This window comes from Ammospiza caudacuta, chromosome 2 (genome assembly GCF_027887145.1).
Source record: "Ammospiza caudacuta isolate bAmmCau1 chromosome 2, bAmmCau1.pri, whole genome shotgun sequence".
NCBI classification, from domain to species: domain Eukaryota; kingdom Metazoa; phylum Chordata; class Aves; order Passeriformes; family Passerellidae; genus Ammospiza; species Ammospiza caudacuta.
This window is the reverse complement of record NC_080594.1, coordinates 29,436,246-29,453,223: the sequence shown is the minus strand read 5'-3', so window position 1 is coordinate 29,453,223 and position 16,978 is coordinate 29,436,246. Positions and strand designations below refer to the sequence as shown.

Below are 16,978 nucleotides of genomic sequence, written 5' to 3'. Positions count from 1 at the left end.
AGTACCGCGATGGCGCCGCTGCTGCTGCTGCTCCTACCGCTGCTGTCCGCGGCCGCCGCCGCCTACCTGTGCTGCGGGCGGCGGCACACGGGCAGCGTGGCCGCCGTGATGCACCGCCGGGGGCCGCGCCCGGCCGGGCCAGCAGGCCCGCCCCGGGACATCGTGAGCGCCGAGCCGGGCGGGGGGCGGCGGGCGCGGGGCGGCGGGGCCGGCGCTCACCTCACTTCTCGCCTTCTCTCCGCAGTGGGCTCCGAGGCTGTGCGGCGCCGGGCTGCGCCTCTTCGTCCATGTGGCTAACACGGTGAGTGCGGGCCGGCAGACGGGGCAGTGAAACCCGGGGCTGCGCGGGGAAAACCGGGCGGGGGGTCCGGAGGGAGCGGGGCTCGGCGGGGAGGTTGTGGCTCTCTGCGAGCTCTGGGGTTCTCCCGGCCCCACAGGTGTGATGCCGCGGGCACTGAGAGCGCCGGCCTCTGGCTGAGGGGGTCCTGTCTGTCTTCGGGTGTGGGAGCCCAAAGCTGACGTCAAACTCGAAATAGAACTGCCAGCAGCTTTCCTTGGGCGTTAAAGGGCTCGGGTCCCTCAGCAGCCCTGTGAGGGGGGTTCCAGCAGGGTGCTGAGGCAGCTGTGCCGCCGGGGCTCCCCTCGGCTGGGTTCTGGCGTGTTGGAGCCTGCGGGCCGATCCCGTTGTGGCACTGGGACCGCTCGGTGTCGGGGTACAGAGGGACAAAAGCCTCCATCCCCTGCACTGCCACCTCGCACCTGCTTCTGCTGGAGCAGCTGGGCCTGATTGCTGCTGCTGCTGTTGCCTGGCCTTTCCTTTTGAGCGAAGTAGGCACAAAAGTTTCTTTTCAGCCGTGTCGCCTGTTACAAAGCTTGGTGTCCGGCTGGGCCTGGAGTGAAACAGCTTGATGGGCTGTGTTTATTTGTGAGAATTCCTTAGGAGTGGCTTTCTGTCAAGATGTAACAACCAGAGTACTTTGTTATCTTTTGCTTTGTGGCTACTTCTGGTGCGTGGCGAAGGGCTTCTTTCCTTTCCGATACCTCCCTTGGAAGGGCGATGTGAGATTCTCAATCTCCTACGGGATTGTGCTGTGTTAGATTTGATGTAGATTAGAAGCCGTGTGTTTTGAAAACGGTGCTGTAATTCTTATGCAGTGTGTGAGGTAACATGCTGCTTTGTGGGGCTGGCGGTGTGAGCCTTGCCTCAGACTTGTACTGTATTTGTACATCTCACAACGTATTTCTGAAGTCCATTGTTAAGGTATTAAGACAGGCCAGAACAAGGCTGGTCTCATTGGGACTGTTGATGCTGCTTCTCTGGGAGCCAGGGTATTGAAAGACTATTTTCTGCTGTCTGCTACCACACAGTTTCTAAATTTCTCACACTTTTCCAAGTTGACTGATGTTACTGTGGGAGCTGGTTGAGAGATGGGCAAGGTCCTAGTAGTGTATAAAATAATAAGCTCGTGCCTTATCCAGTGTTTGCATAATCTGTGGAACATGAAGGAAATAACAGATGGGAGCTATATAGATGCTTCTTAACAGTGTTGCAGCTGCAGATAGATGCAGGCTTTCTGTGTGAGTCGGGGAAAGACAAAGGCAGAAGAATCAGAAGAATACTCTTTTTATAATTATATAAATATGAAATGTGGGGGGAAAGCATTTCAGGCCATTTTTGTGGTGTAAAGTACAAGTGTTTGTGCTGTTTCTTTACTGCATAGCATTGTATGCTCTCTAGGGTGCTCTGAGCCTGCAGCAATCGTGAGCATATTCAGCATTCCTTGTCTAGTGAAAGAAGGTGTTCAGGTCAAAGTTGCTGCAAACCAACATTTTTGCTTGCTTTTTTCCTAGGCTTTTGGGCAGATCTGCTTACTGCCGTTCTTAATGAGGTAAGCATGGGGACTTTTCTCCTGCTCTGGGTTTCTTTTTATTTCTTGTTTTAGGTTTAAGGTACTTGCATTGCACACTGCTTGTATTTATAAAAAGAAAGCTGCATAATTTGATTGGAGAATAAGATTACTTCATAGATGTTTGCTAGATTATTTTCTTTAACTACTGTCATTTAAGTGGCTCTCTACAAGAAGAAATTAACCTTTTTCACACTCATTCAGGTGCATAGAAACTGTATTCGCCAGCTTTTCTTTCTGCTTTTTGTTTGCCTTTATGTCTCTTTGTCTTTGCTCTTTTGTTAAAGGACAATCTTTTTTTCAAAGCTGGTGGCTGTGCAAATATGCTGTTCTTATCACTGATAGGGTTTAAAGAATAGTAGCAGTGGGGAAGTGAGGCCAGACATAAAGTTCAGAGGTTTTGGTAAGTTCTTTTTAATGACGTTCTCTATTTTAGGTCAGCCTTTCTTCTTTCTCTCACACGTGTTTTTGTTCAGAAACTGATTTCAGGTATACATTGCACGAGGAGTAAGAGGGCACTTGGGTAAGAGGTTCAGGAACCTCTTCGTGCTTTTTTCATATAGTTTGCCCATCATTTAAAGGGCCATCTGTGCAGATCCCAGGACACTGAGAACTGTGTCACCCCTGAATTTGACTTGGGATGTGGGCTTTTTGAGCAAATCAAACCCAGGCAAGTGTCACTGCTGTTAAACTGCAGATCATTCCTGGATATCTGTGACAGGGTTTTGATCTCCTTGCTTTGTGTGGTCCAAGCTATGGATTTATGCTGCAATCCCCATTGTATTTGATTGCAAACAAACTATGTTCAAGCAGGTCATGGAAAAGTCTGAAGAGGTGCTTGTTTTAACAGGATTAGTGGTTGACTGTATGGCTTACACTACATTCTCCTTTTATTTTCCTCTCCACTCCTGTCTTGTTTGGTCTGTGAATGAGAGGTCTAATTAAAGTGAATCAAGAACTTCCACCATTTCTTTCCCAGCTCGAGTTTACAGAGGCTGGCCTTATTTCAAGGGGTAGGAGGCTTTGTTAGGCAGAATAGATTTGATGCTGCCTTTAGGAAATATGTGAATATGTAAGAGAGATTAGCTTGTAACTGTTGCAACTCCCTGCTGTGAAAGCAGACTGCTAAGACAAAATGTTCTTGGGTAAAGGTTCCTTCTAACAGTCTGAAAAATTAGTCATAGTTGAGGTTGAAAACTCCAGCAGTGACTCTCTCTTGTTCAGAATGAACAACTTCTCGCTTATGCGTTCCCTTGACATTCACGAAGATCCCACGTTTATCCCGGAGGTTGCTGCGGGGGTTACAGAAGACAAGTCTGAGGCTGAAAGCCCTTCAGATGTTATCAAGCAGCTGACAGATGCAAGGTCAGTATGTGATGTGTAAGAGAGAAGTGGAAGAATACACGTGCTGGCACTGTTATGTTAGTGGGAAGCTGTCCATTGTCAGCAATTTAGATTGAATTCTTGTTTCCATGCCCAGCCACTTGACAAAACAAATAGTGCTGTCAGTCATCTTGCCTTTTGTAATTTACAAATCACCAGTAATTACAAGCAATGTGAAAGGGAAAAGTCTGCCTATTGGGGAGAGACCAAATTCTGCCCTTACCAAGGCTCTGGTTGCACTATTAGAGCAGGTACACTTAGTGTTTGGCTAGTCAGTAAATAGATTCCTCTAATGACTTTACAGGAGTGCTGTTTCTAGCCTGCATGGAATCTCAAAGAGAACACCAGGTTTGCTTGGAGGAGAGGAGGAACACAGGTTCTAAAGAAAATGGTGCACAAGAAATTTGCTTTGTTAGTGATGAGAAATGGTCTACTGCTTATGTGCTAGAGCCATTGATTTGGTGTTGAAGCAGTTTGCTTGTGTGTATCCTTGTGTGAGCTGCATGGTGCCTTTTCCCACTCCTACACAAACACCCAGATGTGCTGCTGGCTGTCTCTGGATTGAACTTTTGACAGAGGTCCTGGGAGTAGATTCACAAGTATATTCTATCTAGGCTATAATGTTGCAGTGGTGAGTAGCAAATGTAAATCTGGAATACATTTTGAACAGTTTAATAACTGCTGTATTCAGTAGGAATATGAAGAAACCAGAACATACTTAATAGTATGTGCAAGCGACCCCAACATCTGGGAAATGATTGGCATCTGACTCCAAGGCTTCAGAATGCTGAAAACTTGCTTTATTAAAACTATTACATTACATGACATCTATATTAAAGATATACTATATCATACTTCTAACTGCTACTGAAAAACTTGTAACTGTCTCCAGACAGACAGTCCACACAGCTTGGACCTGATAGGCTAATTAACATAAACAATTCCACCAGAATCCAATTACCAAATTCCTTCAGGTAAACAGCCTTCCCAACACATTCCACATGTGCAAAATACCAGGAGCAGCAAGCAGAGATAAGAATTGTTTTTTCTTCCTCTGAGGCTCCTCGCTGCAATTCCCAGGAAATATCCTTGGGAAGTTGTGCCTGCTTGCTCTCTATAAGAGAGCTGCAGCTACACCTGCACCAGGCAGAGCTGGTCCCTGTGGCATCTGTAGTGTGCCTGTTGTCTGGCTTGTGTGCAAGGAGTCTGACAGAGTGTGAGCTGCAATCCAGGGGCTGGCAATCCACATGGTTTGCTGTGAGTGATGCCCAAATCTGCATCGGACAGTGATGCTGAAATGTACAGGTCTGAACAAACCTGGCTGTGGTAACTCACAGTTGCACCTTTTAACCCTTTCTTTTGCAGGTCTGATTCTGCTAGGAGCGGGTTTAGCTTCAAAGGGATCAAAGACTATCTGGAATGCTACCGGTAGGTGAAGTTATGGTCTGGAAACAACCTGTCCCACATGTTCCTCTGCTGTGGGCTGCCACTGTTCCACAGGCTCTCAGGCATCTCTTTGTTAGCATTGTCCTTGAAGTGCCATTGTCTATCACCACCTCCTGATGTTCTTTCCCTGTAGTAGAATAACAAAGGAAAGTCAGCTGGGAGAGCTGGCACAACTTTACAAGCCCCGCAAGGATATTTAAATGCCATTTGCTTTGGCTTATTGTCAGTCTTGTCCGAGAGAGATTTCTACATATCTTGTTTTCTCAAACATGAGTGAGAAGTAGATGAAGGTTGATCTGGATTATGCAAGTTGTGCATACTGTGGGTCTCTGATGAATCCCTTGGTTCCCCAGCTCTTTGTGCTTCTCTGAGCATGACACCTGCTTTCACCCAGTAGACATGTCCAGCTTGGAAAGAGCTGAAAACACCCTCCTGACTCTGGGGCTCCATGAGCTGTTGGCTGCCTGGTAATCCTCGTTGCCTCTGGGTCATATGCCAGAAGTGGAGCCCTTGAAAAAATATTCTTGCACCCTAGAACTTATTTCTCAAGGGCCACCTCTGCCTGCAGGCTGTGGCATTGGAGCAAAGGGCTGATACTGCAGTCTGGTGTTACAGGTGCATCTTGGCCACAAGGCTTTTGTGTCAGCCAGAGATGGTGTGGTTGTGGTGTCACATAGCCTTTGCCAGGAGGGAGGGAAGGTCTGTTAAAGGTGGTTTATGACAGTACTGCTGGCAGCCCCTTCTCTTTAATGAGAGGCCTGCATAAAGGGGTGTGACCTGTTGGTCTTAGCTCAACATACTGGGAGTTTCATAGCTTCCAAGCTTTCAGGAGCTTGAGGACTCTTAAGTATACCTGTCAGCTGTTTCTCTCTGTTTATCTGTCTGGTGGTTCAGGAGCATTTGGGTAACTCTCCTAGCTTTTGCCTCTCTTCTAAAGAGCATTCAGTGTAGGCAAATTCTCCCCTTATGGAAAAGAATTTCCTGTCTTGATGGTGTCAACAGTGTTCAGATCATCACCACACAGAGATTCTTACCTGATTCTTGCTTAAAGCTGTGACAGCTGCCATCTTGCTGCATGGGAGACGAATCCTGTGAGGGAAAGTCTTGTAACAAAGTTCCAACTTCTCCTGCCCTGTAGGAGTGGGAAGCTGACACCAACCCAGGTGGCCAAGAACATCATTGCCATGTTGGAGGACTGTGACAAATCCACACCACCGCTCAGAGCCATAGTGCAATGGGACCAGGAGCAAATAATGCTGGTAATGTCTCCTTCTGGTAGGAAAGGGGCCTCTGCCACCCCAAACATCCATTAGAAGGGTCAATATGCACAGAAAAATAGGTACATTTTTCCTTACTCTCTGTGTAGAGGACTACAAACAGGTTTGCTTTCCTTCCTGTCAAGAGAGGTAGCATTAAAGCAATCTGTTTCCTGCTTGATGACTGTTTCTAATAGGACTTCTGTGCTTATGTGGCATCCATTAGTGTAGATGGTTCCAAGTTGTAGTTTCCCACCAGCATATGGTGGAAGTAGGAAACTTTGATAGACTGGCCAAGAAAGCCATTTTTTATATCCATTCCAATACTGATGATGACCTTCAGCTCAGCTAAATATATATATAGCATATGCTTTCTGTTTTTTCTTTTTCTCTGTGCAGATGGCTGAGGCCTCCACTACTCGTTACAGGAATAAGTGTACCCTGTCTTGTCTGGATGGCATCCCAGTGTGCCTGAAAGAAGAGTTCAAAGTGGTGAGTTTCCTTGTCTAGCTGCCAGCTCATCCTGCAGGTGGTTAACCTGGACAGCTCACTGTGACAAGGTTCTGAGACCAGCTTCTCAGCAGAAGCCTGAGAATATGTTTGTAATGAGGAGTTGTATGTGGGTTTGTAGTGAGTAGGAATAACAAGTTTTGCAAGGTGAAAAGAGATCTTGCATACAGCAGACATGCTCCATATCTTGTACTGATCTTTTTAATCCACAGGGAGTAGAGGGTGGGTGTGGGAAACAGTCTTATGATGAAATGAGAATGTATAAAAGCATCTGTACAGTGGGTGTAACTGTCTGTATTTCTCAGGCACTCATTCTGCTCTACTGGCAAAACATCTCTCTCACCTTAAAATACGTGTGCCAGAAATACACAAGTTCCTTTGAAAATTCCTACTGACAAAGATTTTTACCTGTGGCCTAACAAGAGCTAACAGTAAATACTTGTGGCAATGCCATCAGGCTGTTGTAGGCTCTGTAGAGACCTACCCCTGTGGTGGGAGTCCTGTTCATGTACAGATTCTTCTGTTGCTGCCTCAAACTAGAGTACTTAGCATATCCTGAAAATAGCCCATCTGTTATTTTGGCATTCAGCTAATCTTGATGCCAGACTTCAGAGCATGCAGATCTGAAATGTTGTAGCTCTGTCCATTGACAGATGGAACACAGAGCTGTGTGCCATGGGGCCAAGGGGATCTTCAGCCTCTGGGCATAGCAGCTGCATTGCTGCAAGGAGGCAGCTTTTGATCATCTACATGTTTCTGCTCTTCTGTATCATGGTGTGAAAAGGACATCTCTGCATGGGAGAAGGACCAAATATTGAAGGGTTAAGTCCTGACATACACCAACACAGGACAAGTTGAAGAGTGGTGCTCCCTATCTCTTGCTTACCTCCTTGTCCTAATGTCTGGGATCTGTTGTGATGTTGAAGCGTGCATGTGCTCCTTTGCCAGGGCTTTGGAATGAATAATTGAGTGTCTTCTTGCTAAGGTACCTTACCATCACCGAGTGGGAACAGTGTATCTTGGGACACAGCCAGAAACAGAAGATGCTACAGTGGCCAGGAAGCTGCGAGAGGCTGGGGCTATCATTATTGGGGTCTCAAACATGCATGAACTAGGGACTGGAACAACTGGATGCAACCCTAATAGGTAAAAATCCCTGTCTTCTCTCTTCTCCCATTGTAGAAATACCTATGACTGTCCAGAACTCACAGGGAAGGCTACAAAAATAAGCATGACCGAACCCTGAGGGTATGAAAACCCAGTACTGTACATTTGAGGCTTAGAGTAGCTGTGGAAGCCTGAAGGCTCCTAAAACCAAAGGAAGGAGAGGCTCTAAGTGTTGTCTGCTGAGTAAGGAACTTGTCAGGCCTTACAGGCCTGGAGGTGTGAATGTTTATAGTATGAGTGGTACACAAAAGCTGTGACAGAAAACAAATACTCATGTAATGCTGAGCCTCAGTGGTGGCTGAAGGCTTAGAACATTGAGAGAAAGGTACAGTCATCTCAGGAGAACATAGGCTTTACTTCCTAGCTTAAACAGGTTCACTGAATTTGCTTTTCTGTGGTAAATTCTCCAGCTATAGCCAAGCTGAGAGCTCAGCTCCAGAGCAGTAGTGCTCACAGCCTCGATGAGCCTTGTGTAGAGGCACACTTGGTGCATGTGCAGCTGGGTGGAACAAGGGCTCCCCCTTGGCTGCAGCAGCATGCCAGCATTTCCAGCATTTCCTCACCGTGGGAGGGCAGCTGGATACCCAGTGGCTTGGCAGGGCTCTGCTGGCTGGGGCTGTGGTCAGGCTGGAGACGTGGGGAGCTGCTGCTCAGGGATAAAGGGCAGAGCTGACTTGCTTGTCTGTAAGGGTTGCTGACCACCAACTGCTCCACCTTTTGGAATTGCATCATGCACTGTGGCAGGCAGTCATGGCATGGTGCCATTGCCAAGAGAAGAGCTGAAGTAGCATCTTTTCTCTTGCTTTGGGCCTCTTTTGAGTGGGCTGCTTATGCTCACAGGAGACTGGACTCTGAGGTAGAAGTCTTTTATGCATCCTGTTTTCTAGGGACAGGCACTTTCTGAGATTAAATGACGTCTCTTTACCAAGAGATCAGAATCCCTGAGCTGTGTTTCTGGATCTTTTCCTGTCCTGTAGTGCACACAGTCCTCCTAAGAAAAGGTTAAACAATCTTTGTCTGCTTCAGGTACCACAAGATCCCTAGGAATCCCTACAATCCTAACCACTTCACAGGTGGGAGCTCCAGTGGGTCAGCAGCAGCTGTAGCAGCAGGTAGGTGGTCCTAAGTGGAGTTGGTGGGAGGAAGGTCCTGAGCCAGAGTACTTCAGACATTTAGTTTTTATGGGGGGTTTGGGTTTAGCAGCTGGAGGGAACTTGTAGCTGAACAGAGAGCTCTGTGTGCTGTCTTGGATACAGCTGCTGGTAGAATGGACAGGGCAACATGTTGTGTCTCTGATCACAAGCCAACGTGTGGGTTTTTTGTAGGTCTCTGCCCAGTGGCTATTGGCACAGATGGAGGAGGCTCTGTGAGGATTCCTGCTTCGTTCTGTGGTGTGGTGGGGCTGAAAGGTAGAGCCCTTTAATCATGGAGGGGTGTGTGTTTGTCTTGTTTTCTGTTCCAGATAGAATGCCACAAACAAGTCAGACACTTATTAATTCCTGTGGAGTAAAATTTGACCAGAGAAACTCTGAAATATAGCACCCTGAGAGTCATGAGGGTTAGCATGGCAGCATGGAAGTGTTCTCTACTCTCTGTTGAACACACGTTCAAAAAACCTAACTTACTTACGTCAAGTACTAAACAAAATATGCATGCTGCTCTTCCTTTCTACCCTTTTCTTTCTGTCTTTCATCCAAGACCAGATACTCAGCCATTACTCTCTTTCCATCCTTCACATGTGGTCAACTTGACAAGTCTTGATTCATCTGAGGAAGATGATGATGATAACAAAATGCAAGTGGTCAGAAAGGTGATAGGAGTTTCTGCAGAATACAGCTGGTGTTAGGCATGAAGTCTCACCAGTGAAGTGGGTGAGACCTCCCATGGGGTGCTGTCTCCTGCTGTTGATAATCCTGCTCCAGCCTCCCCATCCTCCACACCACAAATGCTGCTTCTGCATATTTAAATACAACTATTCCAAAATGTCCCTGCACATATTTCCCCTCAACTAAATGATTTTTTGGGGGGAAAACCAGTTTCACTACTCACATGTTTCACTGATGAGACAGATTGGGGTCAGCAGAACAGAGTGGAAGGATGAGAGACTGGGCTCTGAAACAGCAGACATAAAAGTGACTGGCAGGGGTTTGCTGTTTACCCTGGGTGCACCAGAGCCATGTAGGTGGCTCTTCCCAGTGGCTGCTGATACCCAGCTAAGTCCCATTTCTTGTTCTCCAGGTACATTTGGGCGCATCAGTGGTCATGGCAGCTTGCCACTTTCCTACTCCACAGTCAGCGTAGGTAAGAGGACTTGTGCTCCACTTCAGGGACCTTGCTGTGTGCTGCTCTCTCTCACAGGGGAGGCAATCTCTGCCTAGAAAAGACGTGGGGAGGAAGGTACTATTTACCTCTTGTCACTTTTTTATTTATAACTGGTCTCTTTTACAGGCCCTATCTGTACATCAGTGGCAGATGCAGCCATTGTTTACAGTATCCTTGCTGAGCCAGATCTGCTCTATCCATATGGTAGGTGAGCCCTCTCCCTCCCTGAGCCCAGATGCTCTCCCTTCCTAGAGGCATCTTAGAATAAAAGGAGGAACTCTTCTTTGTTCCCTGCAGGACTAAAACAGCCCAAAGCAACCCTATCTGATATGTGTGCTCCTGACCTGAAAGGCTTAAAACTGGGAGTGGACTGGACATTTTTTAAGGTGCCTGGTTTATCTCTTATCTTTCTGCTGCTTTGCAAAATAAGATTTTAAAGGAGCCCAGTGCATTCATTGTTCTCTTTCCTGTCATAATTAAAGCTTCTCATATTTAGTCCTGTAACTGGAAGATAATACAGCCTGTGTGAAAACATCAACATGGATATATTTTTTTCTAAGGCAGAGTTTTTGAGTAAGAGTCTGTTGGAGGCATGAGGAAAGGTCATGACTGCTGCTTATTCTATTGGAAGCAATGCTTCTGAACTGATAACAAAAGGCAGTTAGTTTAAAATCAAATGAGGAAAAGGAGTGTATCCACTCGGTGACAGTGCTGTAGCTGCTGAATGTTATTTCATTATTCCAATGTAGAAATGGGGCTTGCAAGCTAGTGCTGCTTGAAAATTTTAATACAGCCCCACAAATGTACTCAGGATTTCTTCCTGAAGGTAAAAAAAGACTCTTACTGGCTCTGGCACAGTGCAGATGAGGAATATTCTCTGCTCTGGAAAAAGTGACCTTTCCTTTTTATTAGGGGTGTGACCTGCAAGCTGTTCTCTTGCAGCATGTGACCTAAGTCCTGTAGGACTGTGTTTCACTGCTGTTAGGGACAGGAACAAGGAAGGCACCATGAGGACTGAAGTCCTGGTGAGTGTGCTCACCAAGATGAGTAGTTACTAAAGTTCTTTCCTCTTATTCTTTAGGCATGTGATGCTGAAATCCTGTCTGCCTGTGAGAAAGGTAAAGAGGGAAAGTCTGTAAGTCTCTTATTGTGCCAGATAGTATGGTGTCACTTCGTGCTCCTCTTGTGTATGCATTAAATAGCTCTTGCCTGAGGTCCTTAAAGGCAGTTGCTTAAAGGAGTCTGCTGGATGAACAGCAGTAACTTTGTATTGGGGAAGCCCCCCTGACTGCTGAGGGTTAAAAAGCTCAGCAGTTGTAGGCCTGTCAGATTACAATAGAAGAATGCAGTCCAGTGTGCTCAGCCTCTGTGTGTATAAAGACAGATCTGTGCTTGGTAATACTTACTCTGCAAGCTTTAATGGTAAAAGACTTTTAAGGGAAGGCCTTGTTTCAAAACATAATGCTCAGTAGTAATAGAGTACTGGGTCTTTGTGATATATCCAGTCCTCTGGTATTTCCTTGAAATCTGCCAAGTGGTGCCTCTAGGGTGCCTTTGTCAGAGTTTAGACTAAGCAAAATTGACCCTGGTGAGTACTTGGGGGTGGAGGAGAAAGCCTCTGCAATGCCTGGTATAGTAGTTGCATTGAAGCTGAGTATTCAGGCTTTGCCTGGATTTTCTTCACCCTCCTTATTTCCACAAACACAGTCCTACATTTTGAGTTTTCTTAGGAGAGATGGATCCATAAGCAAGCTTGGGTATTTATGAAGAAGCTGGGGTCACAGAAAGGAGAGGATTCTTTTCAGACTGCAAAAGATTCACTTTTCCCAAAGTCTTGGTGTTCAGCCTTGTTAAAGTGCATCGAGATTTAGTGGCTCTGTATTGTTTACCTGGTCTCCTGAGTATTCCCTGATTCCTTTACCATTGTGGTTCAGAAGAGGCTTTGAATGGGATCTCTTGATGCTAAATAATCACTTCATGCTGATAGAACACTGGTCATGTGAAGTGCTCAGGGAAACATTGTCAGTCCTTCTACTCTTTGGCTTGACTGGGAGGCTGGAGGGGTGAGGAGAATTTGCCTGAAATAGAGCAGGTAAGTTAGGAACCTGTCTGCAGCCCCTGCCCTGTTGGAGTACTGAGATGTAGTTAGGTTGAAAGCATTTCCCTAGGGGAAGCAGCTGCAGCTGTGCATGCCACACAGTGCACTGAAAATGCTTGCCCTGCAATGGCATATGGGGTCTCTCACTCTGCAGGGGTTGGGGATTTGCAGCCTTTCTGTGAAGTCTGGAGAACTCAGGGATGCTGTCTGTGCTTTACCTGTCCTGTACACAGCGGTGAAGCACCTGCAGAGTTTGGGAGCCAGTGTGGTTGAAGTCTCTCTTCCAGAGATGGAGGAAGCCCGAGTGGCACATGTGATCTGCATTCTCAGTGAGATGAGGGACTTCCTGCAACCTGACTTCAATAAACATTTCCATGAAATGGTAAGTAGCAGCAGCTTGGAGCAGTGTCAGTAGCTGTTCTGACTGATACAGATTAAATATCATGTCAGTAAGAAACCTGAGGTGCTCCTGCTTCTTCTATGACAAACTATCTGTTGGAAAGCTACTGGTATAGAGGAGCAGACCTGGAAGAGAACTCCTGGGCTGTCACAGTTCAGTTTCCTGCAAGCAGAGCCTTGATCAATTTTTTTCTATTTCAGAATTTGGAAACTCGGGCTAGCCTGGCCTTGGCTTGCCAGTTCACAGCTCTGGATTATATTAAGGTAAGGAACATACTGAGGTGAAGATTGAAGGGAGGCACTTAGTGAAACTGTAAAGGTGGGGTAGGGGCTTCTCTTAGCCTCCCCACACGCATGGGAAGATGTCACCCAGCTTTATCTGTCCTCTGCTGTGAGAGCATGATGGATGGTAGGGCACCACAGAGGACATGCCACTTGTCCTGTGCCCTGATTCCAAATTGTGGGAATGGTGTCTTCTTTTGCAAAGGCAGAGATGCTGATGGGCAAAGTTTGCTAGCATCAAACATGAATTTTGTGAGCCAAGAGGGCCCATCAGACAGTACTCTCTCTGCTTGCAGGCAAATCGACAGAGAACTCGGAGCATGAGATTTTTGCAAGAGATCTTCAGCACTGTGAACTGTATCCTTACACCAGGTATTGGCACTCTTGGCTACAGAGACAGTCCTCAACAGCTGTGTGGTGCCTTTTAAGAGCAATCACTTCATTAACTTCCCCTCCTCAATTTTGAGAGTATGACTTTTGTGCACTTTGCTGTGACTTGCATCCTTAGAGGATAATGCAGCCAGATTAGAGAGACCACTGTGTATTTCTAGACTTAGTGGTTGTATCCATGGCACTGCATCAGGTTGCCCAGAGAGCATGCAGGATCTTCATCCCTGGGAATATTCAAAAGCTATTTGGACATGGTCATGGGCACCCTGCACTTGCTGACCATTCCTGAGCCAGAAGGTTAGACAAGATGACTTCCTGAAGTCCCTTTCAAGTTCAGTCATTTTGTGATTCCTCCACAGGTGTTCCTTGCACTGCTCCAAGAATTTATGAATCTGACCTCTTGACTGGGAGCAGCGATATGACCTGCACAGTCCGGTGCATGAGGTAAGGAAAATGCTACTTGCACTACAGAAACAAACGTTTGGGAACAGCTGGCAAAGAAACTCAGACTGGAAGGTGGGAGAGATTAATCATAGCTGCCTCTACCAAAAAAGGATGAATTTGCTGCTGTCCCCAGGAATATTGATGACAGCTTTTTTCCTCTAGGTTCATGCAGCTTGGTAACTTCACTGGGATTCCAGGCCTTGTGGTCCCCATTGGATATTCTACTGCTGGGCTCCCGATTAGCCTCCAGGTGAGTATTTGCTCTTTGTGAATGCTGGGGCACAAAAGCTGGCTTTGTCCTGAAGCATCACAGCCAGGTCTCTGCTGTTCCATACAGCTCACTTGAGGAGCTAGCAGTTACTGGAAGCTTTAATTTCAGGGTGATTTGCCTCACTCCTAAATGGCAGACATCTCTGGGTATCTTTGAGAAAGATTTCTCTGTCTCCCTGTCGACTTGCATCAATACCCAGTATTCATCGCTACCCTTTCCTCTCTTATGTCTCATTTCTGTAACTTCTTTTAAATCCTTTCCCCTTGAAACAAGTCTCATGTAAAGGAAAGATCTATGTCTTGCAATTGAAAGTCGCACAGCTGCCTTTATCCCAAATACAGTGACGCCATACTTACTGGGGTAAAAGGAGAAAACATCTTTTGAGGATGTTGAGGTGGGGGGAAATTGTTTCCCTGGCTTTCAAGAGCATCTGTATGATGCTACTTTTTTTCATTCATCCTTCTCCTTCTGCCTCTCTTCTTCTCCTAGGTCATGGCAAAATGGTGGGATGAAGCTGTTCTTCTGAGGATTGGCCTAAAACTAGAGCAGTTCCGTGACCAGACCAAAAAACCATCCATTTATTATGACATCCTGGCGTGATGGAGCAACCAAGATGGGGGGGAGCAAGTCTGTTTTTTTCCTAGTCTGACCTGACCAAGTATTAGAGTGAACTTGTTTTCAGTGATCATCAGAATAAGGCATAGTAGCAGGCCCATCTGAGGAATGGGGACAAACCACTGATCTAATCAGACACTGAGGCTGAGCAGACCTAATTTCTGCTCCCTGCTTGGTGGACGGTCCAGATTATACTAGGGAGACTAACTGTGCTAGCTAGTTGGGGTTTTGCCAGCGGGGAAGCTGCAACTATCTTCTACAATTTCTTCCCATGTAGCAGTCCTGTGTATGAGTAGAAGGCAGTTGTATCTGCAGGACTGCATGCAGGCAGCTCATACTACTGTACATGGCAAGGCAGAACCTTAACCTTCTCACGGTACTCCTCCTCTTCCAGTACAGAGCAAAGGTACTGTTTCTGAAGGGGAAAGGCAGCAAACACTGCCTAGCACCTTGGAATGAGGAGGATCTAAACCCACCTGCACTTAGGCAGTGTTTGTTTTGGCTCTGTACTCAGGCACTGGGTACAAAAACCCAGCAAACCATAAAGCCTGTAGCTAAGGAGGTGCTGCCAACAGTGCAAGGTCAGCCCAATGGCTGCACAGTGTCTGGGTGTGCTCACTGCCCCAGAGTCCTGCCTCTCTTAAAGCCTGGCATGCAAGGGAAGGAAAAGCCACACCATGAATCCTCCCTGACTCCACCCCAAAGCCCTGGTGCAGTGTTTTGGCTTTCTCTTCACATCTCCATTTCCCAAGCTAAGCCTTGAAGAGCCTCTTTTCTCCTGCTGGTTGCTTATATATAAGCCTACTATCAAATGGAAGAAACCCCTGGATAATGCTATGAAATACTGTTCAAGGGGTGCTGAGCCAGCTATTAGGAACAGGTGGAATTTCTAGGAAATGCTACTGACCTACTGCAGAATTGAAGCTGGATGCAAGAACGGTGTTGCATAAAGAGCAAAAGAGCATATGCAGCAAAGAGCCTGCTCTAGATAAGAAGCCAACCTTCTCTTATCTTTAAATTACTTCCTAAAGTAATCAAGGTAGACATGGATAACTACATACAGTATGACATGGCTGTAAGCCACCATGTTGTTTTATAGAAAGGCTCCAAACTGTAAATTCCCTAGTACCTTTGTCCTGCCAGCAACATTAGGGCCATGTGAAAGAAGAGGCTTAGGAGTAACTAAACCTAAGCATTTGTGTTCATTTTGGGGTGAATGCTCAGAGGCATCTCCTGTTGTCTACCTTATCAGGCATCCTGGGATTGTGATCAGGCTGCTGGAGCAGCTGTCCTACAAACAGCAGAGATCACTGTATTGTTATGTAGCTTGGAAGGAAAGAAGAAACATAGTTGCAGTTTCTCCCAAACTCAGTACTGTTTTGGGATTTCTTTTTCCCATACCTACATACTTCTTAACCAGAGCTAGCACTTTACTAATGGCTGAAGTTGTCAGATGGCATCTGAATCTAAGAACATTGCATTGCTGTCCCCTGCTTAATTACCTGAGTTAAAACATCAACTCCCTCCATCAGCTATCACCAGCATGCACAGTTAATTGTATGGCTAATAATGCTTTTTATCTTGAATGGGATACTGCCACAACTGTTTTTTTCACTGGAGTCTAGTATAGCTCAGCTTTAGGAAGAACAGTCTCAAAGCAAGGTATTTCCTATATTATTAATGATAAGTTATTAACACTACCAACATAAATTAAATTGAAACTGATGAAATGTACTGCTTAGCAATAAGGGAGTTGGTAAGTTTCACAAGAATAAATTTCAGAATTTCAGCTAGGAACATTTCTGCTTGAAGGAAATAACTGAATATTTCCTAATACAATGGTATTACTCAAGGAATTAAGAGATGAGTGTCTAAAATATTCAGTTATGATCCTGCTAGATAAACCTATTTATTTCAAATCTCTTCCTAAATGCCACACTACCATAAAATTCTAATTACAATATTTAGTTCATTCTGTGGGCATGGTGAGGGAGCTCAGGTTGCTAGGAGGAGAGAGGCTAAAGTAAACAGTTTCGTTTTTAAAAATACCTGCATCCTCCTAACAGTGGGAAGAAGAAAGAACTGAGTTTTTACTGGCTGACAGTAACACTGTTTCCTCCCTTTGCCTAAACATGTTTCATCAATGCACATTTCCAGTGCAAGAATTTCCTAGGTCTGAGGTCACTAAAATAAACTTTACTCATCCTGGCGAAAGGCCCCTGTTTCTTTTTTTCCCCTGCCTGTTTATCCAAATTCTACAGCAGACCAGTTCCTAGTTACCAGCAGTTGTGTGAGCAAAGCAGACACAGTGACCACACACACAATCCTGTTGCTTCACATAGATATATGTATGGGTATAGATATACTGTATATACACATGGATTTTTTTTTTTAATATATATATATATATATATATATAAAATAACACCTTGTTTATAAAGCGACATTTAATTGCCACTGGTTCCCTTCCTGCCCCACAAAAACAATA

The 16,978-nt window shown here is 45.8% G+C and overlaps 1 protein-coding gene across 1 annotated transcript; it reads left to right on the top strand.

Moving 5' to 3' along the window:
* The first annotated feature begins 9 nt into the window (after positions 1-9).
* On the top strand, positions 10-16,941 carry LOC131572100 (uncharacterized). The gene is made up of 20 exons (XM_058825042.1): positions 10-162; positions 245-301; positions 1,852-1,889; positions 3,132-3,272; positions 4,656-4,718; positions 5,875-5,995; positions 6,392-6,484; positions 7,488-7,648; positions 8,696-8,781; positions 8,995-9,078; positions 9,908-9,970; positions 10,118-10,195; positions 10,289-10,377; positions 11,073-11,109; positions 12,323-12,471; positions 12,690-12,752; positions 13,067-13,142; positions 13,520-13,604; positions 13,767-13,854; positions 14,365-16,941. The coding sequence occupies exons 1-20, from the start codon at positions 10-12 to the stop codon at positions 14,473-14,475; spliced, it is 1,836 nt and encodes a 611-aa protein (XP_058681025.1). The 3' UTR covers positions 14,476-16,941.
* The last annotated feature ends 37 nt before the right edge of the window (positions 16,942-16,978 follow it).

Coding starts and splice junctions, on each gene's coding strand:
- LOC131572100 (XM_058825042.1), top strand. CDS start 10: ATGGCGCCGCTGCTGCTGCTGCTCCTACCGCTGCTGTCCGCGGCCGCC. Junction 5,996..6,391: donor ACCAGGAGCAAATAATGCTG/GTAATGTCTCCT, acceptor TTCTCTGTGCAG/ATGGCTGAGGCCTCCACTAC. Junction 12,472..12,689: donor ATAAACATTTCCATGAAATG/GTAAGTAGCAGC, acceptor TTTCTATTTCAG/AATTTGGAAACTCGGGCTAG.